The following is a 23,810-nucleotide window of genomic DNA, read 5'->3' on the forward strand; positions in this document are numbered from 1 at the left end:
CACGCATGAAATGTTAATTTTTTTATTTCCATAATTTAACATACGAAGAAAGCAAAATTTCAATCTCAGACTACTGGAATTAAAAACAAAAACACCACATAATAATGGCATGACAGGTACAAAAATGTGCAAGTTTCCATTCAGTTTTTATTAATGCAAAAGGCTTAAAGAAGCCATTTCTGAACACTAACCACAAAGCAGTTGGAGACTCATCAAAGAGCTCTGGGGACAACGTCAGCCAGACCAGCCTGACAAGGAGACAGTCAAATCTAACCACTGGCAGAGATGACCCATGCTCTGTCCCTGGCGATGTTACCTTGCAAGCCCTATTTCCTCCTGGCAGCTGCAGAGGGATTACATTTTTATGTACTCCTGATTTCATTCAAGCAGACACAGTCCTAACAAGCCACATTATTTTATTACAAAACGATGTTCCGGTCCCAAAGAGCTTACACCAGAGGCTGCCTTGGCTCTTTCCTGACAGGGAATTTTCGTTCAAGTGCTCTGGGTAGAATTTCTTCAATGATTGTACTGAAAACTAGGAAAGGAAAATAATTCCAGTCCCCACCTTGGAAAGGGCCTTGCCTGAAGGCAGGTTCTTCCTCGAGAACCTATCCTCCAAACCTCTCTCATGCGGTAGGGGCAGCTCCAGAGGCCACTTTTCACCAGCCACACTACTGCCACAACCCGTCTACGGGTCCTATAAGAACAGGGGTTAGAGGAACTTGCATCCACACAAAACGACGCCTTTAGAAAGAATCCCAGGTAGGGAAGAAAGCCTCTTTCAATGCCAGCCATTGTTGGGATTGCCACAGATCCCACCACGTTACAGGGAAATTTCGGCCTCATTTTCTGGTCGGCTGCAACAAAACAAAGGCAAGAACAGTCCTTGCGTTCCCATGTTGCAGCTTTACAGAAATGCATTCTCAAGAGGAAGCGAACAAAACGGGAAAGAAAACCACACCCACACAAAAGACACCAACAACAGACAATTCAAAATTCACAGTGGAGGACATACTCCTGTTCAGAGCACTGACCCTGCCTGGCACTCATGGAACATCAGCTCAACAACGGAATTGGAAATCCCCACATCACAATCTGTCCTGGTGTGCTGTGTCATAGAATCCCACTATGGGACAAAAAATGTATTTTAAAAAGTACTTCTAACGATGATTCTATTCAACACATCCAAAATATCGAGACTAGAGATGTTCAGGGATCGCCTACCATGATAAAAGTATTATTTGCTAGCCAGGAGCGTCCACAGATTTGCATGCAGTAGCAAACATAACGTCAGTCACATATGGAACTGGCTACGATATCTAGTCCAACCTTCCCCACAGTGGCAGAACTACAACTCCCACCAGCCCCAGCCAGCATGGCCATATGATACTGGGGCTGTTGGGAGTTGTAGTCCAAACCATCTGGAGAGGGTGCCACTTCGGGGTAGGTTGCACCATACAAAAACGATTCCCAGTTTTCTCACCTTTATCACATTGGGGAAACTATTTCACTTGCCCATACAGATGAGTATGCAGCAGGAATCCAACGGTTGCTTCAGGCACATGTGCGGCAGCCCCCCACCCTCCACTTCTCCAGTTTACAGGCCCAGGGTTTTATCACAGGTAACTGGGCTGACACCTTCTGCTTCTTGCTTCCTCTGATGTGGGGATGGCAGAGAAGCGAGGGCAGCACAGATTTCACCCCTGGGCTTGCCCGAGTTACCATCATCTGCTATATTGATTGGATGCCAGAGCAATGCTCATTCTGGAGGTAACAAGAAGGTATCCCAAAGGGGCATTTGAGGTACAGAAAGTGCAAATTTTAAATGAGAGGGAGGCGAGCTATGAGGATTTCAGCCATTAAATCTGGCCCAAATTATAGGCACTGCAGACACACAGCAGCTGCTGTTCCCTACGGTAAATGCTCAAATAAAAATGGGGAGAGGAAGAGTATCCCAGAGCACAGAAATTTCCCAACTGGGCAGGGGGAGGCTAAGCTTTCCTGAGTGTGGCTACCAATTGTCACTGGCCGCTCACCAGCTTCCACCTGTCAGGATCCAGTACTGTATTACTCACCAGTTGGTTATTAATAAATTGTTCAACTAGATGAGCTAGGCAATGCTTGGCCCCAAACCTGTAATTTTTCAAGTTAAAAAGAGGAGGAATCTAAGAGTCACAGCATTTGCAGGCAGGGAGAAGAGACAATGCCGGGATGGGGAGATAACCCAACAAAATGTGGCGCACTTTGCAGCTGAAATCCACTGGTGTGTCAAATACCGAAAGGTTCAAGTCAGCAAAAGGAACATAGTGAGGAGGGAAAGAGCGGGGCTGAGCTCATGCTACCTGCTATCCCTCGTCCGGGGGGGGGGGGATGAACAATTACAGCCATTTCCCAGGGGAACCTCAACCCACAGTGTCCATACCACGCATCTTTAAAACGGGTCCACATGCAGCAAAGAAAGTACAAAAGTGCAAGTTGTTATGTTGTCGTGGGATCTCCCAGGAGAGACTCTGGCTGACTTGAGACAATTTCAATCAAGAGAGCAGCAGAGGATCCTTGACTGGTTACGGAGGATGGAAAAAATGTTGAAATCTTGCTTCACAAGTGCTGCTTGTGAATAAGCTCTTCCCCCTGCTGCCTATTTTACTCACGCTTTTCGGTCCTCCTAGCCCCCTACGACATCTAGGGGTGGGGGGCACAAAAGAGCAGAGTGGCCGAAAACCCAACGCACACATACATTTGGAAGTTCTTTAAATCCTGTTGCCTTTGAAGGTGCATTAGCCTTTAATCTGCCCCACCCATTTTCCCCAGAGGATGTTAAAACAATGATTTTCAGTGAGGCTGCAAGGAGGATGACAGAGCCACCTGGCTGTGTTAAAAGGAAATTAGAAGCTCTCCTCCCCAGTGCTTAATGAACTATCTCTACGGCCATGCCAGACAGGCCCGTAAACAAGAGCTGATCGTCCGGGGATCGGAGCAGAGTGGTTTCATATGGGGAAACTGATTACGTGCCTTTCCAGGCACACTGAAGCGCTAAAGGACATGGGCCGTTCCCAGCCGCCAGCCCACCCTCAACTGCCTGATGCTTGCTCCTGCTCTTCCTCCTTGGCAAAAAAGCTTTCCAGGTCTGTCAGTTTCTGGATCAAGAGAACGTCTAGTTCTCTTCCACCCAAGGCGGCCTTCTGAGCCCGGGTGGAACCGCCCATCATTTTGACTCGGCTGCGTGCTCTCCTCTTCCGGGGAATGGTGAAATCTTGGAACTCCAAAATCCGCTTCCTCTTTTGCTGGCTGACGGAGATCAAGGACCCGTTCTTCTCCTTTGGCTCCTCAAAGATGGTCTCCAGACACCTGGGAAGGCCAAAAGAAGTAAGCTTAGAATGTCACTAACTGCATGACATCTCATGGACCACAGGAGTGTCAGGAACAGCCCTGCTCTGAGAGAGAAGGCAACTAGAATGACTAAACAGTGACCTCCTGTGATATCTGTGATTCTAAAAACCTCATATCTCTGCCACACAGAGCTAAGCTGTACCTTAAGAGTTTCTAACCACAAGCCAACCCTTTTTTAGAAATCCAATCGCCATCATCCCGTTGCTAGGACACTTCCCAGATGGTTTCCTGCTGGCATCTAGATATCCAGGCAGAATATCTTCCAAGCCACACCCTTTGCTCTAAAAGTGCAGCCAAAGATCAAAGTTACAGCAGGGAGGAGGGGTTGGGAAGGGGCTGAACAGAAGCTAAATCTAGTATATTTCCTCTTATCAGTGTCTATTTAGACATATTTTTCAGCGTGAAAGTGGGTATGAATACACTTCTGCACATCACAAAAAAGGCAATGTAACTGGTTCTCATTAGCTCACTACTTTATGACTACCCCCAACAACACAGCTCATGAACAAATGAGAGCTATTCAGTTTTCTGTGAATTCTCTTTGTACAGCAGATTAACATCCTGGAACTCAGCTATGGAGGCTTGCTATTCTGTCCCAGGATGGGTCCAGAGAGAGAGCCCTTCCACTGGTATATGTAAACCAACCTGGTTGTAGGGGGAGATTTGTAGTTCTTGTTGGTGTATATTTCTTCCAAACTGAATTCTGTCTTCTTCAATCTGGAAGAATGATAATCGAGATACATCAGAAACAGCTGTAATCCATCAGATCTAGTTACTGCTGCGTTTGGTCAGAAGAAGAAAAAAGGAGTTTAAGAGGCACACCAAAACGTTAAGAGATTTGGGATACAGGTTAAGCACACAAGAGGAGCCCTGCTGGGTTCAGACCAAGTGGCCCATCTAGTCTGGGCACAAGAACATACATTCCTACCTTTTCGGTCGGGGAAGTCCCATGGGGGTGAGGTTGGGATCTGGTTTAGGGATAGTCTTTCGAATCCGGATCTGAGATACTTTCTTTGGCCTCTTCTCCAGTTCAGCCTGGTGAAAAGAAGAGGTTATGCAATTACAACATGGCTTCAGATGCTACAAGCTCCAAAGGGAGGCATTCCACCAAGCTGGCCTCTGGCTCAGGGGTGATTATCCCATTTTATCCTCACAGAAATTACGGGACAGGTTGGGGCAGGGGGAGAAAAAGGAGACGCACACATAATTTGCCCAGAGATATCCTCTGAGATGCACAGCCCGAGGGTGATCTGACTCACTGCCAAACCTGGCCCCCTGTGGCAGCTACTGCTCTGCTGACAGTCCTTCTTTACAATGGCTCACCTATAGACCATAGACCAGCCTTCTCCCAACCTGGTGCCCTCCAGATATTTCAGACCACAATTTCCATCAGCCCCAGACAGCACAACCATATGATGCTGGGGCTGATGTGTGGTGGTCAGGGCCGATGGGAGCTGGAGCCTAGAACATCTGGAGGGCACCAGGTTGGGGAAAGCTGTTGCACACATTGAAATGTGGCATACAGTGGTACCTCTGGATACGATTTTAATTTGTTCCGGGGGTCCGTTCTTACCCCGGAACATTTGCATCCAGAGGCGCACTGTTCTGTGCAGGTGCAGGTGGCGGTAGCCCGCTTCTGCGCAGGCGGAAACCTTTCCTTTACTTCCAGGTTTGCCGTGTGCGTAGCCCAAAGCATTCGTATCCAGAGCGGTTCATATCCAGAGGTACCACTGTATTAATTCTTACAAACAACCCTACAAAGTAGATCAGCACTACCTCCATATTATGACAGGTGTGAGGAGATACTAGAGCTGAAAGGTAGAGTGGTCTGTTAGAGACTCCCATTCTTTCCCCACTAGGGTAAATTGAAGATTATTTTTTGCTTCCATTCCCTCCCCCCACTACTAAACATGCTTTCACCGACACACATCTTAAACCAAGATATATACCTGTCAAGCAATGGGAAGCACCATTCACCCTCCTACCAACTTGTGTACCCGCCTTTCCTCAGGACATCACTCACCTTTTCAAGCCGGCTACCTGTCTTGGGCAACACAGGGACAGGAACGTCCAGTTCGTCCAAGGGAATGACCGGAAATGCAGGCACTGGAATTCCGAGAGGAGGACGTGCTGGCTCCAGAAGTGAGCAAGATGCATGTAATGACGAAGAAAATGAAGGTTCCAGCCTAGGAGGAGAACAAAAGAGGCAGTGAGTGTGTGGGGGAAGAACATGCTGATTAAGGCCAGGGATTGATGATGGAGACAGCATCAAGATTGGTTCTGGTGGGACAAGTCAGAGGGCCAAAGCCAGTGGGGAGCTGGGGATCATGTCATGCCTGTAGCTTAACGGTAGATCATCTGCTCTGCATGCAGAAGGTGTGTAGGGGTGTGTGTGTGTGTGTGTGTGTGTGTGTGTGTGTATTCTTAATTTATATAATGCTTAACACTAAAATAGGCTTCTCAACAGCTTTGGAAATAGAAACTCAATTGCACAACATTATAACATGAACACCCACCACAATAAAACAATCCCAATGAAACATCAAAATATAAAACATCCATGATTAAAATATGCAACGAAAGAGTTGGGTGGTATATAAATACCAGCAATAAATAAATTTGAAAAAGAGGGCCAACTGGAAGAGCAGAGGCCAAGGATTGAAGAGGCAACAGTGATATATGCACTCCTCCAGGGTGTTTTAGTCTACAACTCCCATCAGCCCTGCCTGCAGAGCTGGGAGCTGCAGTTCAAAACAAGCTCAAGGGTGCCAGGGTAGCAAAAAGTAATGCTGGGCAGGCATAAGGACACAGGAAGAGTCCTCCTGCATCATGCCAACACTCAACACTCCTAGGGAAGAATCCAGACACATTTTCTGCAATGACTCCTAGTCAGAGACAGACACAGTTTCGGGCAAGGTGTAAAATTGACCTCGAAAGGGGAGATCCTCAAATCAAAGGCCCCTTTGTGTGATGGGGGGTGAGGGGTGGGCATGCCCCCACTTACCTCACAGCATCAGCGACCGTGCTGGGTTCATCCACACACTGGTCAGGCACCTGAGGCAACATGGCAGAGCTGGTTCAGATAGGAGAGAAAGCCACAGAAAAGCAAAAGTTAGAGCTGAATCAGCACAAGTTACATTCCAGGCAAGAGGGGAGAAAACATTGGGCTCTCTCTCTGCGCTTCCTGGGGCCACGTGTTTCGGAGACCCCTTGACTAGGAGGAAGAGTTTCGGCCTGAGAGGCAGAAGCCAAGAAAATATGAAACAGGAGGGTGCTAGGTTTAGCCTGAGAGGCTGGAAATCATTTAAACAAGCTCCTGATGGTTTCAAAGTTACTTCTTTTTTAAAAAAAGAGCAAGTTCAGAACATCAGCCTTCCTCAACCTCGTGCCCTCCAGCCTACAACTTCCACCAGCCCCAGTAGGCAGAGCTGTTGCTGGCAGAGGCTGGTGGGTTGTAGTCCAAAATACTTGGAAGGCAGCCGGTTGTGGAAGGCTGAAGGAAGTTGCAAAGGAAGCTGAGCACTAGGAGCATCTAAGGCTTCCAATCAAGGCTGCGACCTTTCATTCCCTCACCTCATCTTACTGGAGCACTTAATTGGCACAGCCACAGCAGGAGAAAGTGAAAAAAAACAGGGGCAGCAGTCCTGAAAGCCTTTGAATGGAGCAACTACCGTACATGGACTTAAGAAGCCATCTAAGGAGATACTGGAGAGCTGGACAGGGTTTGAAACTGCAGGAGAACTTTTGCAGTTTTGAAATACTGCATCCATTCGGATTGCCCTTTGTGGGTACACTGGGGATCCGGAGGAGGTTTGGGGTGCAGGAGAATGGAAGACAGGAGCAGAGCTTCACCATTCAGGACTCGGAGCCCACCTGCAAGGCAGCCCATGCTTGGTGTGCAGGATGGCCAGAGAGGCTGAGATTGGCCTCTGCCAAAATGTGCCAGTAGAACTGGATGAGGATTGATGACGTGTCCTAAGCTGGAAACCTCAGCTGATCCACAGCTGTGGATAACACTATCTCACAAAACTGCATGTGAAATGGATTCCCAATTTTTGCCATTTGTCCTTAAGTTATTATTTTAAACTGTGGCACAGTGACAATAGTTGTACATTGTGTCTTTTCTACAAGTTGCAGAACCACCGTCAGTTCAGTAATGTAGAAAGGCAGCATACAAATTAAAGACTAGAGCCTCACACCAGCATCTTTTCCAAGCCTGGAAATAAGGTCAGGGAGGCCCCAATGCATTATAAGGGAGATTCCCTCACAGCGTCTATGGAATGCTCTCCACAAAGAGGCCCTCCAGGTACCAACCTTGTCCAGGCACAGAGGTGTCCGTTTTCCTTGGCATTTGGACATATCCAGTGATATTATATTGTTTAAAATGGGGTGGCTTTTTTAAAAAACAACAAACAAACCACATGGTTATGCAATTTTATTACTTGCATGCCAACCGCTTCAGGACATTTTAGTGGGAAGCAATATAAAGGTAAGGTAAAGGGACCCCTGACCATTAGGTCCAGTCGTGACCGACTCTGGGGTTGCAGTGCTCATCTTGCTTTATTGGCCGAGGGAGCCGGAGTACAGCTTCCGGGTCATGTGGCCAGCATGACTAAGCCGCTTCTGGCGAACCAGAGCAGTGCACGGAAACGCCGTTTACCTTCCCACTGGAGCAGTACCTATTTATCTACTTGCACTTTGACGTGCTTTCGAACTGCTAGGTTGGCAGGAGCAGGGATCGAGCAACGTGAGCTCACCCCGTCGCGAGGATTCGAACTGCCAACTTCTGATCAGCAAGTCCTAGGCTCTGTGGTTTAACCCACAGCGCCACCCGCATCCCTGGGAAGCAATATATGGATTTCATAAACCTTAAAGCCAAACTAATTACTGCAGAGCTAGGGGAAAGGGGTGGGAAGCCTCACTAACAGAGGCTCTTTTGCGCTCTGACCTGCCCCAAACAGACCCTCACTGCATGGTGAAGTGTTGTTTTGTAAACACTTGCCCTCGGATATAGCCATGAGAAGCACAGGAGGCAATCAAACGCCTTCAATGCCTGGGTGTTCCTTCTAAGCTTTGGCTTGACCACTGCAGGGTTCAGCCGGGGGGGGGGGGATTCCCTCTGCCAACCTGCTTCGTACACAGAGGGTAAGATAAAGCAGTAGAGCAGATCTCGGTCTTAAAAGGGGCTGCCTCTTTCCAAGACACCGAAAAGGGTGGGGGGAGCAACCCACAGTACTTTGCTTTTAGCAAAAGGATGTGCAGGAAACTGCTCCACAATCTCCACCATAAGGTCAAGAATTTGGGAGGTGGGGAAGTCAGAGGAGTGACAACACACAGTTAAATCCAGCACTCTCTGTCCCTCCAAAGCGGTACATTTCTCAATGATTCTGTATTTTGTTAGAATTGTATTTTATCAGCTCAGGCAGCATTCCTTCAGAACATGACACAAGCACCTTCATTTGATAGTAAGAGAGTTACAGATAAAACTCACTTTTTATGTTGATCCTCCCAACTTCCTTTCTATATGCTGAACATTGTCAAAATCTTGACAAGTACACAAGATTAAATATATGTGGAAGGACACAGTTTGGTGGCAAAAGCTCTTGTTTTGTATGTAGAAACACCAGGATAGCATCCCAGAAACCTGGCTCTTATGTAGGACAACTACTTTAAAATATGCTTTAATAATCTCCCAAACCTTACAGCAGCCTACACCAACCTGATGCCTTCTAGATGTTTGGACCGCAGCTCCCATCTGCCCCAGCCAGCACAGCAGTGCTGGGACTTGGAAGGTACCCACAAGGCAGAGGCTGCTGCCTTAGAATCACAGCAGAAAATGCTGAGCTTGAGAGTTCCACTCAGTATTAAACAGCTTCTTCACATGTTCTGCTAAACCCATTTTAAAAACAGGTCAAGGAAGGCGAAAATATCTATTTTTAGAGCTTGGTTAGTTCGTAAAGTTTCTCTTTTGCAAACCAACAGGTAACGGAAATCGTCTCACAGCTGAGCCATATGCAAAAGATTTATTTCCTCCCAGTAGGCATAGCAATCAACTGCTTTATCCATTTTTATTTCTGGCCACTGAAAGCACAGAATCTGCATTCTGTTAAGCAAACCTACAAGGTATTTCCTTTGCTTGACAGACAGATGCAGCAAGTAAGCCCCTAAAGGGCGAGGTGGTGAAGTGAATTATTAATTTTTTTTCAGAGGAGTGGGACAAAAACCCAATTAATAATTTTAGATCACACCCCACTGCCTTAGAATTACAAAAGCCACAAGTTGAAGAGAGAATACTACATCAACTTCCTTTGTTTAATTCTGTTTTTAATTCAGGTAGTCAACATTTCCTGCTGACTTTTGGTGATGCCCATGGAGCAACATTTACTTACAAATTCCCCATGCTATCCTGCTCAAAGCTCTATCTCTGAGGCGCATGTGGGTTGTTTTCAGTAAGGGCAAACACTCTGAACCTAGGCCAGCCTCTTTCCCTACCTGGTGCTCTCTAGTTGCTTCAGACTACAACTCTCCTCAGCCTCAGCCAACCCAGGTGAGACGGGAGTTGTAGTCTGGGGCAGCTGGAAGGCTGGGAAAGTCTGGCCTGCAGGACCCATTATGGAAGTCCAAAGTCTGTGCTCCGTAGTTCCGGACTCTGAAACCTCTCCTACCTCACACCTCCGGGAGCTCTGCCACCAGATTCTCACCTTTCCGACATATATATTCTGGCACGTGGTGTGGGGTGTGTGGCCGGGAGGGGAGAAAAATGAGAGTTAGTGGAGCAAATAAACCAACCAAGCCTGGCTCCGCTCCAGCTGACAAGATGGCGCTCCGCAGGGGAGGCATCTTGAGTGAGCAGGTCTTGCCAACGGCAGGCACACACACATGCAAGGTGGAACGTGAGCCCCCTCTCAACCTCCTGCAGTTCCTAACGCTGTGCTCCCCTCCCTCTGCAAGAGACAGAAAAGTACATAGAATCCTAAGAGTTGAAAGTGACCCAACGGGCCTTCTAGTGCAACCCCCTGCAATGCAGGAATACACACACACAGCCGCACAAGATGGGAGTCTCGGAAATAAGGGGGAGGGAGCTTTACCTGTTCCCGAAGCCCAGCCTGGTGGTCGCAGAAGTGGCTGGCTGCCACTTGCAGCGCTTGGAATGGAGAGGAGTGAATTCGGAGGGACGGTTGGGGGGAGGACCGTGCTGGCTCCATATGGACAGAACTCGACCCAGCGAATAGGGCAAAGAAGAGAAGAGGTCAGCTGACGCAGAAGCGGAATGTCTTAACCCCTTCAAGCCCTGGGCGAGCTGAAGTGCAGCCAGATTCTGGACCGCTGGGAGGCGGCTGGTGAGGCTCCTTCTTCTGGTCCAGATCCGATAGCAGCCGGGGGAATAGAGGGCCAAGACGGTGTGGAGGCCAAGTGGGGAGCAGCCTGCCCTCCTCCGCTGAGTTGTGATGGCCTCGCTTCGCCAGCTCTCTGCCGCACCGAGAGAGGCCAGCGGTGTGGTGGTGTGCGACTCAGCAGGGACCCAGGCATCTCTCTGGACTGGTGCGACACTGAGGCAGCTTTGAGGCAGGAGGAGAGAAAAGGTCCACTTGGAAGGCTGGAAGCCGTGGGCCTCCCCCAGAGCCAACCGGTGGCTGTTGCTAGGGTCGTTGTGCTGTGCTGTCAGCCCCGGGAGATTCCTCACTGGGCTGGAATCTAATTTTATATGGAAAGTCACAGGGAAAACAGGGGCACTGAAGGCCAGGGGGGAGTTATTATTGCCCAGTTCCAAAAAGAACAGGTTGGTCAACTCCAGGGGATAAAGTGCCAAAGATTGAGAGGTGAACATCTTGAAGCTGCAGCTGCTGCCATTAAACCATGGAGAGTTGAGCTTCAAGTCCACGCAGGAGAAAACTTCCAAGAGCTTCTTATGTCTGAAGTGGCTGTACTTTTCAGGGACAGAGAGAAGCTCTGTAGAGCCCAAGAGCTGGTTGCGGTTTTGAGGGTTTCCCGGCAGTGCCAGCAATTTGTTAGCCAACGCTGACAGCTTCCTCAAGAGCGCCGGGTCTTTGGTAAGTTTGCTAAGCCTGGGGCTGTCCAGCAAGCTGCTTTGGCTGCCTTGTTGCTTTGGCATTTGGTCCCTGACTGTGCCTTCTCCTTTGTTTCCTGTAACAGTGAGCTTTGGGGCAAAACAGACAGAATCTGTGAGCTGGCACTCAGGCTTTAGAACAATCGCAGAGGGATTCCTGAAGGAAACAGAACTTGCCATTAGGTGACTTTTTCTTGCTGTTCTGAGCTGGTCCGGCCTAGAAATCCTGACCCAGGTTTTTCCCAGCTGCCTCCTGAATGGAAGAGGTGATCTTATTCTGCGAGTGCATCTGAGGGAACTCCTGCTTCCATCGTAACTAAAGTGAAAGGCTTGTGGCAACATGCAAAAGACTACAAGGACAGGACTGTCATTGGTGGCTGATGGCCGGCTTTGGCTCCTGAAACTCCCTAGGCTTTGGCTTTTGGCCTCTAGGTAGTCCAACCCATCAAAGTCCTTGGCTCTCTTTGGCCTTTTCCACCCCCTGAAAGTGCTGCCAGGACTTCCATTCTCACTGACCTCAACTCCGCTCCCCGAAGCAAAAGCATGTGGCTTCACCACCATCTCATGGTAAGAACTGCTTAAAGGTGGTGCAAGGCAGAAGAGTCTCCGTTTCAAGAGGTTTCTGGATTTCACCTTCACTTTAGCTCTTCTGTCTTGAACAACTGCACCACAGGAGGCAACAGGCAGAGCTGGAACTTCCTCAGCCTCCTCTTGCAAGGGTTTCTGGGTAAGCATCAGACAAACACCTGATTCTGAATCTCTCGCCTTCTCAACAGGTATTTCAATGACCAAGCGATCTTCCAATGGCTTCTTTCCGTCTCCTGCTGGCTCCTGGGTGACCTCTGCAGCCTGCAAGCTTCTTCCTTGACTGCTGAGGCATTTGGGGGAAGCTTCTAACCTATGACCACCTGAAGAAGGACAAGGCAGGCTGCTGCTGCAAAAGATTTCCGGAGACAGTCTTGTGGAAAGTAAGCATTTAGTTTGCAAAGCATAGTGCACGTTCTTTAAACGTCGTCGAGCAACAACAGTTGGCTTTGAAGGATCTCTGATTCTGCGAAACTTGGGGTTGTGCAGCAATCTGCTAAGTTGCAAAATGTGCTCAGGTAGGGGGACAAAAGAAGGCTGTGTGTGTATTTCAATCTTGAATGGGAGTACAATTTCTTCTCGCCCTTCAGAAAACCTCAAGCCTTGCAAGAGAGCTCCAGGAGAATCTTTAATGCCTAGAGGGTAAACTGTTACCTCCGTTTTCTCAGTGGGCAGATTGAGTGCTCTCTGGTTACCTTCCAAAGACTGTTTCATCTTTTTTGAGGGGTTAGGACTGTCAGAAATAATTGATATGATGTCTTTTACTACTTCCGCTCTTCGCTTGGTACCTACTGCACAAACGGACGTTTCCTTGCTATCTAGAGGAGAATCTCTGGGCGTATTTTCTTTAACAGAACAGCTTGCCTCTTCATTCTCTGAATTTAACAGGTTAACATGTTGATAACAGAGTCTACTGAGAGAGAAGCTGATTGTTTCAGGGTGTTCTTTGGGAAAAGGACAACAGCGACTACATGGAGGAAAAGACGGAGATGTCCATGGATCATCTTTCTGAGACAAGCAGATGGCTGGATTCTGAGCAAGCTGCACTCCGAAACATATACTTGCCAAAGTAGGCACTTCTTTGTTCTCCAGCGGCTTTGAACACACTCCCTCCATACTTTTCTGACAGTTTACAGAGTTTCGCTGGAAAAACATTTGACTAGGAGATGAGGCAGGCCCACTACTACACTGTAAGAATGCTTTTTCATCTAGTACCTTGGAAGGACTCCTGCTGACTGCCCCAGACGCAGATTCATCAGTTGTCGCTTGAGAAGCCTGATCATTAACAAACCCTATTGACCTCAGAAGTTCAGAACAACATTCTGAATGCGAGTCGACACTTTTCAGTTCTATGGACTCTTCTTTCAATGGATTGCCAAGAGATTCTGACACCATTTTAACAGATAAGCAACTGCCTAATGTAGTTCGCGGAAATGTTTCTTGAACACTCTTTTCTTCTATTAAAAGCAACGGAACTGGAGCTTTGCCGTGGCCCCTCTCCCAGCACAGAGAGTTGTTCCGATTACAGTCAACAGATTTTTCAGTGTCTTCACTTGAGGTCACAGCCTGCAGAGCGTGATCCACCTTTTGCTTCTTTGAGGACATCAAGGGAGGCTGCTGGCATTCTGAAACATCTTTTTCTGGGGATTCATTTTTCTGATTCAACAAAACCAGTCTATTAAAAGGAGGATTCTGGTGTGGAAAGGGCTGGACTTTTGCCTGACAGATTGTTTCCCCTGGCTGACCTGGATTGTCAGCACATAAATCCTCCAAGGGCAAAAAATCAGGCTGCTGCTCTGTGTGACCTGGGAAGCTGGAGTGCATGGCAGTCTTCATACTGGAGGGTTCAGGTGCAAAGGAGGAAGAGGAGTGGTGGTCTTGATGCTGCCTTTGTTTTTCCTCACCTTTGTCTTTTACAAGTTTGCCAAGTTCAAGGCAGTTTGTTTTGCCAAAATCTCTGTAATCTGCCAGTTTCTCATTTCTCCAACTCTCACCACGTGTTTTTACACTTTCAGCTGCTCCCATTCCATCAGATTCAGCCAACAGCGAAGCTTTACCTAATTCTGGGTTTGAATCTGCAGGGAAAACACTGGCGTCAACTTCCAACGCAATGTGTGATTTCACAGAAGTATCGTTGCCGTCAGACCTCTGATTTCCAGCTGCCACATCTGACACTTCTGAAGCTTCAGGAGAAGCTGCATCCCAGATTCTTCCAGCATCATCTGAGTCATCACAGGGATGATGGTCCCCTGCCTTAACAACACTGCCAGGCTCCTCGGGAGGGACACCTTCCCTGGCAGATGCAGAAGAGTGACTTGCTTTCAGTCCATCAGATTCTTCACTTTTGCTTTTGAGAACACTGTTGCCGTCAACATCATCATTAGCAGCTAAGCAGATACCTCCCAATGAGGTGCAGCAAGTCTCAATGGCAGAAGACAGGTCATTCATGCATGGGTTCCCAGGACTATATGCTTCGATTTGCGCCATTTCCTGATCAGCTGGCTTCTGCTCTGTATCCTTCAGCATAAGGCTTGTGCTTTTCACGGATGCTTCCCTTGTTGTAATACAACTCCCAGCATTCTGACTTGGCGAAGGTGACTCTTTCTTGGTGTGAAGTGCGAAGCTGGTGCTCTGCAGCTTCAGCTCTGCAGGGAATTCTTCTCTGGGCAAGCTGTCTAGTAACCCGCTGCAATTTAAAGTCCTCTCGGTTTGCTGGGCAGAGGAGTAATTGTCACAGAGTTGAGCTGTTGAGGGTTTTTCTTCTGAGCCAACATCTGCTATGGTGGTAGCACACAGGTGTGTAGCTGAAGGACTCTTTCGGATTTCTGTCTTTGGACCACTGTGGGATCCCATCTGTGGTACATGTTCACCTAATCTGGAGCCACAATCCGAAGAGTCACAACTGGTGGGATTTGAATCATTGCTTGTGCTGCAGCTGTTCTGAATGCACCCAATGTTTCCCACTTCCGCCATGAGAGACCTGTTTTCTTCTCCCCCAACAGCCATGCTTATGTCACTAGAAGCACACTGATGATGCTTATCCTTTTGGATGCTGTCAACCTCTATAGAGGCCAGTCTTAATCCATCTTCTGGATGTGCAGGTGAAGAGGGAAACGTGTTTTTGGCCACTGAAGATGATTCTGCAAAGCTGTTTTCCTGTGGCTGAGAATTTTCTTGAATGTCTTTCCAGTAACATTGAACAGCACCCCTTTTCTGGATTTCAATAGCTCCCTCACAGGTCAAACTGTAAGCGTGGTCCGTATTTTGAGCATCCACCTCCTGTTCTTGGTTGCTTTCGCTGGACATCTCTTCACTGCTGCACGCTGGGGACAAAGTTTCATCCGTATCCGGCTCAGAGGCCCATTCTTCCAGCAGCTCAATTTTTTCACAGCTCCTCAAGTCTTCCTCCTGCATTTCACAGACAATTTCAAAAGCATCCATGTTCTCTTCCCAGAGTATGTTTCCAAGCTCCAAATTGCCTTCCAAGTGATGTCCCGAAGCTTCAGGGGCTGAGTTTGACAGCTGAGCAGCAGTGGTAGTCCCACTTTGCAAAACTGGAGAAGAGCTACTGTCATTAGGCACGTTTGTCTTATCTTGCATGGAAGCTGGATCACTGTCAAGGATTGGGTTCGCTTCCACATCTCGATTGAGGGACTTTTCTCCCGCAGCTCCTGAGCTAGGAAGGATACACTTCGTTGCTGACAAAGCAACATGGGAGATCAGAGCTTGACAATTCTCCTCCACTTCTTCGTCTTCCTGCAGCAGCTCTCTTGCTGAAGCATAATTCTTGGTGCTCACAGGTTCTAGAGAGACTAAAGTGTTGCTTCCTGAAACCTCAACTTTGGCCATGACTGTGTCTACCTCTGAGGACTCACTGCTCTCAGGTGGGACACCTGCAACCTCTCTGGCACTGTGCTCGCCTGCATGACTAAACAGCCCATCAGTCCCCTTCGCCTTCATACCTTGTGCTTCTTGCAGGAGGTTTGACAGATTTTCAGGGGTCACCTGCACATTTGCTTGGCTTTCTTCTACACAAAAGAGAAATGGGGAGGGGAGGAGTTAATGTGCTACATGCCTTATTCATCCATTAATTTTTTTTAGTACTGGAAGAATAAGGTTATAAGCAACCTTAGTTGTAAGCAGGGTGGATAAAAATCAATGATTTTTATTTTTTTTAATAGGCTTTTTATATTTAAATTGGCTTTTTTGATTTAAATCAGCTTTTTTTGATTTAAATTTGATCTGCCTAAAGATAGTTTTCTATTAAGTTAAATTATAGTCCAAATGCTATTCATCAGGAAATAAGGATTTGTTTTAAGTTTTTTATGTGTGCTAAAACTCAGTCTAAGGTTTTTTTAAAAAACAAATTGTTTAACCACATCAGTTACCAAACATGGATACATATGCTATAATGTTATTGTTTAGTTAAATAAATTGTTTAAATTGTTATTAAGGAAATGATTATTTTTCTCTTTCCAATAAAGTACAGCAAAAAAGTTGCCCCAATGTAATCAGTTAACTTATTAAACCGCACAATAATTTCATAATTATCTGCCTATGTATTTCCAACAGTATTACCAAATCAATAATTTTTGAAATTTATTATTCCAAAAATGAAACCTTCCTCTGGTTGTAAATATTAAGATGATTACCAGCAAGAATGAGTGTTTCTGTAAAAAAATGATTTAAATCAAGGGGGATGTAAATGCAATAAATAATTAAGAAGTAAATAATACTCAACGGGTGACCTGAGAGGCAAAAAGAGCAAGATAGCAAAGGAAGCAAATAACTAGTTCGCAAGTAACTAATAGCCAGACCAGATCAACCCATTTTCTTGACTTCTTAACCCCAGCCTAACTGGTTCACACAGAAAGGACTGCAGGGTCCTTTCCTCTGCTCAGTCCTTTCACTGAGCAACAGTATTCACTCCAATTTACTCCAAGGTACCCACATGTTAATTCTGACAACGAAAGTCAAAAGCCTGCCAGCACAACTACTCAGGCTTTATAGAGACAAATGCCATCTCAGCTGGGGCTGGCCCACGGGCTCTCTGTTAGGGCTAGAACTCTGAGGAGGTTCTAGAATTCTGAAGGCACCACTTTGTTTGTGACAAGGATAAGGGTGAAACCATCTCCAATCTCTCTCACCTGGTGTTAACATCATAGAACATATACTGCCTTTTGCAGATTAAACAAAGCGGGACCCCACAAAAGGGTTACGGAGCTGAAATCTCTAGTGGGTACATTTATGAGCCCCTCCTCCATTGTTTGGCCTCAACAGGTATTAATAAAGTTATACTGGCTCTGAACACAGAAGTTCTCCATTTAGCCAGAGAAATGGGTAATTTGAAGCTTTCTCTCAGGAGGGAAAAAGAAGCCAAGTTACTCTACTTTATCATGTAAAACAAAATGATGATTAAGACAGTGACCTGAATGGTGAATGGTATTTCTGGAAAGCATTGGAATACACTGCTTTCCTTGTCAGGGAGATGGAAAACCGTACCCAGGTATGCCGTAAAGGTAAAGGTAGCCCTGCCCCGTACGGGCCAGTCGTGTCCGACTCTAGGGTTGTGCGCCCATCTCACTTAAGAGGCCGGGGGCCAGCGCTGTCCGGAGACACTTCCGGGTCACGTGGCCAGCGTGACAAAGCTGCATCTGGCGAGCCAGCGCAGCACATGGAAACACCGTTTACCTTCCCGCCAGTAAGCGATCCCCATTTATCTACTTGCACCCAGGGGTGCTTTCAAACTGCTAGGTTGGCAGGCACTGGGACCAAGCAACGGGAGCGCACCCCGCCACGGGGATTCGAACCGCCGACCTTTCGATCGGCAAGTCCTAGGCACTGAGGCTTTTACCCACAGCGCCACCCGCGTCCCTCAGGTATGCCGTAGGTGACCATAAAGAAGCACTCTCTGCCCTGGTCAATGTGGCCAATGGTCAAACACCCTCTCATGCTCTGTTCGCAAGGCAAAAACCGTGGCAAGCTGTAAACACTTCCTAAAAACCCATCTTTTAAAGCAGACATTCCTGGGCTCACACTGTTTCGTTTTATTAGTTACTGATATTCAAACTGATTCAATCCCAAATGGACTATCCAGGCAGGGAGAAGCAGCTTGGCCAAACAAATTACCTGGGTTCTTCTGCAAGCCTGCTGCTTCAACATTGGAAGGGCTTGGAAGAAATCCTCTTCCCATGTGGGTTAGCCAAAGTTCTTTCTGAAACAAAAACACACACAATGCCAGCCATCAAAGCAATAGCAGCAGCAGCAGAGACAGAAGGGATTAATTATTACTTCCCCAAACCTTCCCCAAGCAGTGCAGGTGTTAAGTCTGTGGAGAGAATCTGTCTCCGGGTATTCTTCATTAAATGTGCTAGATTTGTTTCTAAAAAGATACTCTTTCTCCACACTTATTTTGTGCTACCAATCCGCTGGCACCTCACACGGGAGCAAGGTGTCAAAACCAACCTGCCATGGATAGCGCTGCTTTATTCTACTAATAATCATATTACGGATTTTTAGTTTCTGATTTTTACGAAATATTTGCACCAATGTTTACACTCACCGCTTGGATATTTTGACAATAACGAAGAACTAAATGGATTATTTCCTCCCAGTGTACATACAGACCCAAACAGCTGCCTGCTCTTTTGAAGGAACGGCTGTGACTGAGTGGTAAAGCAGTTGCTTTGCATGCAGAAGGTCCCCGGTTCAGCCTTCAGCACCTCCAGGTAGGGCTAAAAACATTCCCTGCCTCCTGAAACACTGGAAAGCTGCTTCGAGTCAGTGTAGACCAGGGGTGTCCAAACTTTTTTCAAAGAGGGCCAGATTTGATGAAGTAAACATACGTGAGGGCCATATGTTTGATGAAGTAAACATACATGAAGTAAACATACGAGTTGTTGACTTTTTTTAGGATTGAAGTTGTTGAGCTTTTTATTGGATTGCAAATAAACTGCCACAGAGGCTGGATTAAACCAACCAGCAGGCCACATTAGGCCACAGAAACAGACTTTGGACATGCCTGGTGTAGACAATACTGAACCAGATGCATTTGCTATAAGGCAGGTTCCTATGTTCATAAAACATAGAATTAAAATATCCATCACAATGGAAAATTTTAATACCACCACCAAACAGATTCCAAGAAGGAGGTGCCATTTTCTTCAGAGCAGTATGTTTGCACGGGGACAAGATACAACAATTCCCTCATCTAAACCCTTCTGTTCTCTAAGCTGTTGTTTCCTTGACAGGTCTACTGCATTTGAGCTAATTTGTTTTTAAGAAGCCAGTTCCCATTTAACATGCAGAGTGGTTCTCGGATGAAGTATAACACTAGCTTCATGCCTTAAAGTATTTTAAAAAGTAATTTGTTATGAATTTTAAACAGACATTATGAGCAAGGCTAGTTCACAAGGCTAGTACAAAGAAACAAGAATTCTGAAAGGAAAATGGGAAAGAGAATGTGCTGTTTTATACAACAATGAATCATAACAAAACACAGTTCTCCACTAGCTGTAGATTTTATATTTCAAGACATTCCATTAATAGTGGCAAGCAATATAACTTCATGATTTAATGGAAGAGGACACCCAGTAATTCACACAGGCTGCAATCCTCACTAACTACACCCACTGACCTAGGAGTTACTCCCATTGAACTCAAGTGGGCAGAGGTGGGTTATTCTGAAAGGTATAGGATTGCATAGTCAACACTTGATTAAATACATGCAGCAATTCTTAATCTGATATAAGCCTGTACAACATCTCCAGTATTTGGAACCGTTCCATTTCTAAATCCTCTATATCTTGTTGTTGATTTAACGCAATTGCTATGTAACTGTTTTCTTCTAACACTGACACAAGAGGCAGACCCCAAAATCTTCCCCCATCTTAACTTAAACATATTTCCCCCACACATCTCTTTTCCAGAGAAGTGTCATGCTAATCTCTTGCGAAATAGAGGTGAAATAGAGGCTAACAAATTTATTACGGCCTTCAAACCAACACCAAATGGCCCTGGTTCTTACCTCTCTTAAGCAACATATTTCCTTTGAGGCTAGATAAGACTGTGCAAGGCCTTCCTCGTCAGCAACACTCCCCAATTCCTTTGTCCCTCCCGTGTCTTCCCTTGAATGTTGGTGACAAGGGTCCAACTCCATCACATCCTTTTTTGGGGTATCATCATCCTCAGCCAGATCTCTGGCTTCTGCAGGCTCTTGAGGAAGCAGATCCATCAGCCCAGGGCAAGAGGCTTTGCCTGTGCAATCCAGCCTTTCAGCAGAGTCCTGAGAACAGATTTTCAACCCATGAGTCCGGTGGGGCTTGGATGGCAAACTGCTACATGACAGCACAAAGGTTGATGCTTCAGGTTTAGCATCAAGTACAATGGTGGGATCCGACAGAGCTGCAAGGTCAGTGGGGAGGGTGACTGGCAGACTCGTGTAGAGTTCTTGCACCACAGCAGACATGGAGGAGCTGAGAAGGTCAAAATGGCTTTTTTCCAGGGACTCCACACTGGCAGTGAGCATCAGGACAGTTGGACCAGCCACCTTTCACAACGGAAAAAGACAAGTGAGCAGAAATAATATTAGAAGAGCCCCCTGGATCAGGCTAACCACCCATCTAGTCCAGCATCCTGTTCTTACAGTGGCTAAGCAGATACCTATGGGAAACCCACAAGCAAGACCCAAGCACAAGAGCACTCGCCCATCTTCTGGCTTTCAGCAACTGGTATTCAGAAGAATTGCTGCCTCTGACCATGGAGGAAGAGCATAGCTATCACAGCTAGTAGCCATTTGTCTAACCCTCTTTTAAAGCCATCTAGGTTGGTGGTATCCATCAATGCCTCCTTTGGGAACAAGCTTTATAGTTCAAATATGTGCTTCGTGAAGAAGTACCGTATTTTTTGCTCTATAAGACTCACTTTTTCCCTCCTAAAAAGTAAGGGGAAATGTATGTGCGTCTTATGGAGCGAATGCAGGCTGCACAGCTATCCCAGAAGCCAGAACAGCAAGAGGGATTGCTGCTTTCACTGCGCAGCGATCCCTCTTGCTGTTCTGGCTTCTGAGATTCAGAATATTTTTTTTCTTGTTTTCCTCCTCCAAAAACTAGGTGCGTCTTGTGGTCTGGTGCGTCTTATAGAGCAAAAAATACGGTACTTTCTTTTACCTGTCCTGAATCATCCTACATTCAGCTTCATGTCCACAAGTTCTAATGTTATGAGAGGAAGAAAAACTTTTCTCTATCCTCTTTCTTTCATGCAAGGCAAGGTGAACCATCCTACCATGCCTTCTTCCAACGTCTGTTTTTCCAGGCTGCTAATGATCAAGGCCTTCATTATGGCACAAAGTTCTCACCCCTGTCTCCACCTTGTCTTCTGTGCTCCAGTTGCTGATCCCCTCCTTTAGAAGCAGCTCCTTCCTCACATTCCATCCTGAAATTCCCACCTCACTTCACCCAGCTTGGGGAATTTTATCTACTAGAGGAGGAGGAGCGGTGGGGAAAGAAAAAGAGAAGGATTTGGGGTGGAAATGTTAGGGTTCTCATCCAAAGGTCTCTGGAATTCTAAGGCACTCAGGATTCCCTACTCACTTCAAGATTGGGGGAGGCTCAAAAGGCGATGGACCTGAACCACCTTCACGGAGGCACCATAGCACAATAGTAGAGCCATAATGGCCATAATGAATCTGCTCCATCTCCAAGGTAAGAGGCCAGAATGCTTCTGAATGCTAGTTACTGGAAACCATAGGATGGGAGGGCTCTTGTGTTTGGGTCCTGCTTGCTGGTTTTCCTTTGGGGCATCTGGTTGTTAACGGTAAAAACAGGAGGAGGGACCAATCCTTTGTCCTGATCCATCACCATCTTCTTATGTCTTATGTACAAAACGCCCCCACCTGAAACCTTGAACAGCCACCAGCCAGTGTCAACAATACTAAGCTAGACAGACCAAGGCTCTGACTTTGTATAACTCAGCTTCCTATGTTCCTTTTAAATTCAGCCCATCATTCAGAACTATGAGGACAAGAATATATTTTTGTGTACGCACCCATAAGTTCTATGGCAGAGCATCTACTCGGCAAACAAAATTTCTCAGTTTTAATCCCCAACAGCACCTCTGGTCTGGGCTTCAAGAGACCTCCTACCCATCCCAAGAAACCACATAACTGTCAACGTTTCCCTTTTTTAAAGGGAAATTCCCTTATTCCGAATAGGATTCCTCCCAAGAAAAGGGAAAAGTTGACAGCTATGAAGAAACCCCGGAGAGCCACTGCTGCCAGTCCGTGCCAACAATAATGAGGTAAACGGACCAATGCTCTGCCTCTGCGGAAAGCAGCTTGGTATAATCCTGCTGAAATCTCTTCTCCGCAACTACCAGCGGTGCAAGAGCCTTGTCGGATTTTCTACCTGGTTGCCCTTAGCTGACTAAGCCCTCCTCCGCCTGGGGGCCCACGCCAAGGCCCAGAAAGCTGCCCTGAAAAAGCTCCCTTTCTCTGGGAGGCTCGCCAAAGCACTTTCGGTGGGCGAGTTCAGGATGGGACCCTCAGAGGATCCTCATCGTCATCACAATATTCAGTCATTTATTACCCAAGGGTTTCCTAGCCACCTTCCATACATTTAAAAACATATATATAAATAAATTACATCATAAAAAGAAACAAAACATTCTCCACAGGAGGAGCCTGAGTGGGGGGATGACCCCAAAAGTCTTATTAGCTAATTAACTAATTAAGCCCCCCCCCCCGCCTCGAGCTGTTTATGCCATGCTGGAGCGAAGGCGGGGTATTGGGGGCGCCTCCTAACTCCCCCCTCCGTATTACTCTTCCGGGGCCTCCACTCGCCCTCGCCCCCTCAGGTGGGGGGGGGCTCCGCCCAGGCGTCTTTTTCCCCCCTTCTTCACCTGAGCGCTGCTCCGCAGGCCGCAGCCGTCTCCGCTCCCTCCGTCATCGCGCCGCTCTCCCCCCTGCGTCTCTATGGGCAGCGCCGCTTCCTCATCCGGGAAATCAACCTGCGCCACCATAGAGAGGGAGGCGGGCGGAAAAGCGCGCGCGAGGCTCCCGGATGAGGAAATCAAAAGGGAGCCCAGGCGCGTGCGCTTCGTGCGGGGAGCGGGTCCGCCACGCCCCCCTCTCCGGTGCTGTGGGTAAGTGTAGCACGAGAGCCGTCGGTTCCCCTCCGCCCAAGAGCACGGTCGGTCGCGGGTAGGCATGAGTTAATCTACCTCTCCCCCCCCTTTTGGGGGGTTGAGTGCGCTCGCCCTCCTTCTTTCGCCATTGGGTTGGAGGCTGAGTGGACTGTACTATTCCGGACCACGGGGGACGGCCAGAAATGTAGTGTTAATGGGTCTCGCATGGTTGTTGTGGAGATTAAGTGAGGACGGGGAGAGCCACGAGCTCCTTGGAGCAAAGGGTGGGATATAAATGCAACAATAAATAGATGATAAATGACAGATTCCCTGCAAGTAACAAACTATTACGCCAGGAAATATTATCTCATATGCTGAATTACTGTTAATTTTTTTTTTTAAAGTAGGGTAGCTTTCACAAAAGGGATTCCCACCCCAAAACAAAACAACAAAAACACTCACCACCACATGAAATCTGAAGGGGGTATAGATGAAACTGCCACTCCAGGAATTTGCACAACACACCCCATTTCTTGCTCTGGGGTAGAGGTGAAAGTGCCCCTGTGTTGGTGCAGAGTACAGTTCCTGCGTTGCCACAATGCATAACTTACTTTGTGGAATTTGCTGGTACAAAATGTGAGGA

At 47.1% G+C, this 23,810-nt stretch overlaps 2 protein-coding genes across 7 annotated transcripts in view; one reads left to right on the plus strand and one right to left on the minus strand.

Annotated features, from left to right (window-relative positions):
- Positions 1 to 8: 8 nt before the first annotated feature.
- Positions 9 to 23,077, minus strand: PRR14L (proline rich 14 like). Of its 2 annotated transcripts, XM_080986138.1 has the most exons (9): positions 22,943 to 23,077; positions 20,073 to 20,594; positions 18,176 to 18,260; positions 10,482 to 16,074; positions 6,398 to 6,466; positions 5,417 to 5,579; positions 4,322 to 4,428; positions 4,039 to 4,110; positions 9 to 3,351 (listed from the first exon to the last, which is right to left on the minus strand). In XM_080986138.1, exons 1-9 carry the CDS (start codon positions 23,060 to 23,062, stop codon positions 3,075 to 3,077), a joined length of 7,008 nt encoding a protein of 2,335 aa, XP_080842264.1. In that variant the 5' UTR covers positions 23,063 to 23,077; the 3' UTR covers positions 9 to 3,074. The 2 variants fall into 2 exon arrangements, with proteins under 2 accessions (XP_080842264.1, XP_080842265.1); XM_080986139.1 differs by lacking the exons at positions 18,176 to 18,260; positions 20,073 to 20,594; positions 22,943 to 23,077 and adding an exon at positions 16,998 to 17,101.
- The window catches only part of DEPDC5 (DEP domain containing 5, GATOR1 subcomplex subunit), a 50,265-nt gene continuing 49,516 nt past the window's right edge, over positions 23,062 to 23,810 (plus strand). For 3 of the 5 annotated variants that reach the window (XM_080986160.1, XM_080986164.1, XM_080986163.1), the window contains exon 1: positions 23,062 to 23,185. The gene's annotated coding sequence lies outside the window, so the exon portion shown is untranslated. Of the gene's footprint in view, positions 23,253 to 23,810 lie in introns of all 5 variants that reach the window. The other 2 variants (XM_080986162.1, XM_080986161.1) reach the window with 2 other exon arrangements.

The sequence above is a fragment of the Podarcis pityusensis genome (genome assembly GCF_964106645.2).
Source record: "Podarcis pityusensis genome assembly, chromosome: 16".
In the NCBI taxonomy this organism is placed as follows: Eukaryota; Metazoa; Chordata; class Lepidosauria; order Squamata; family Lacertidae; genus Podarcis; species Podarcis pityusensis.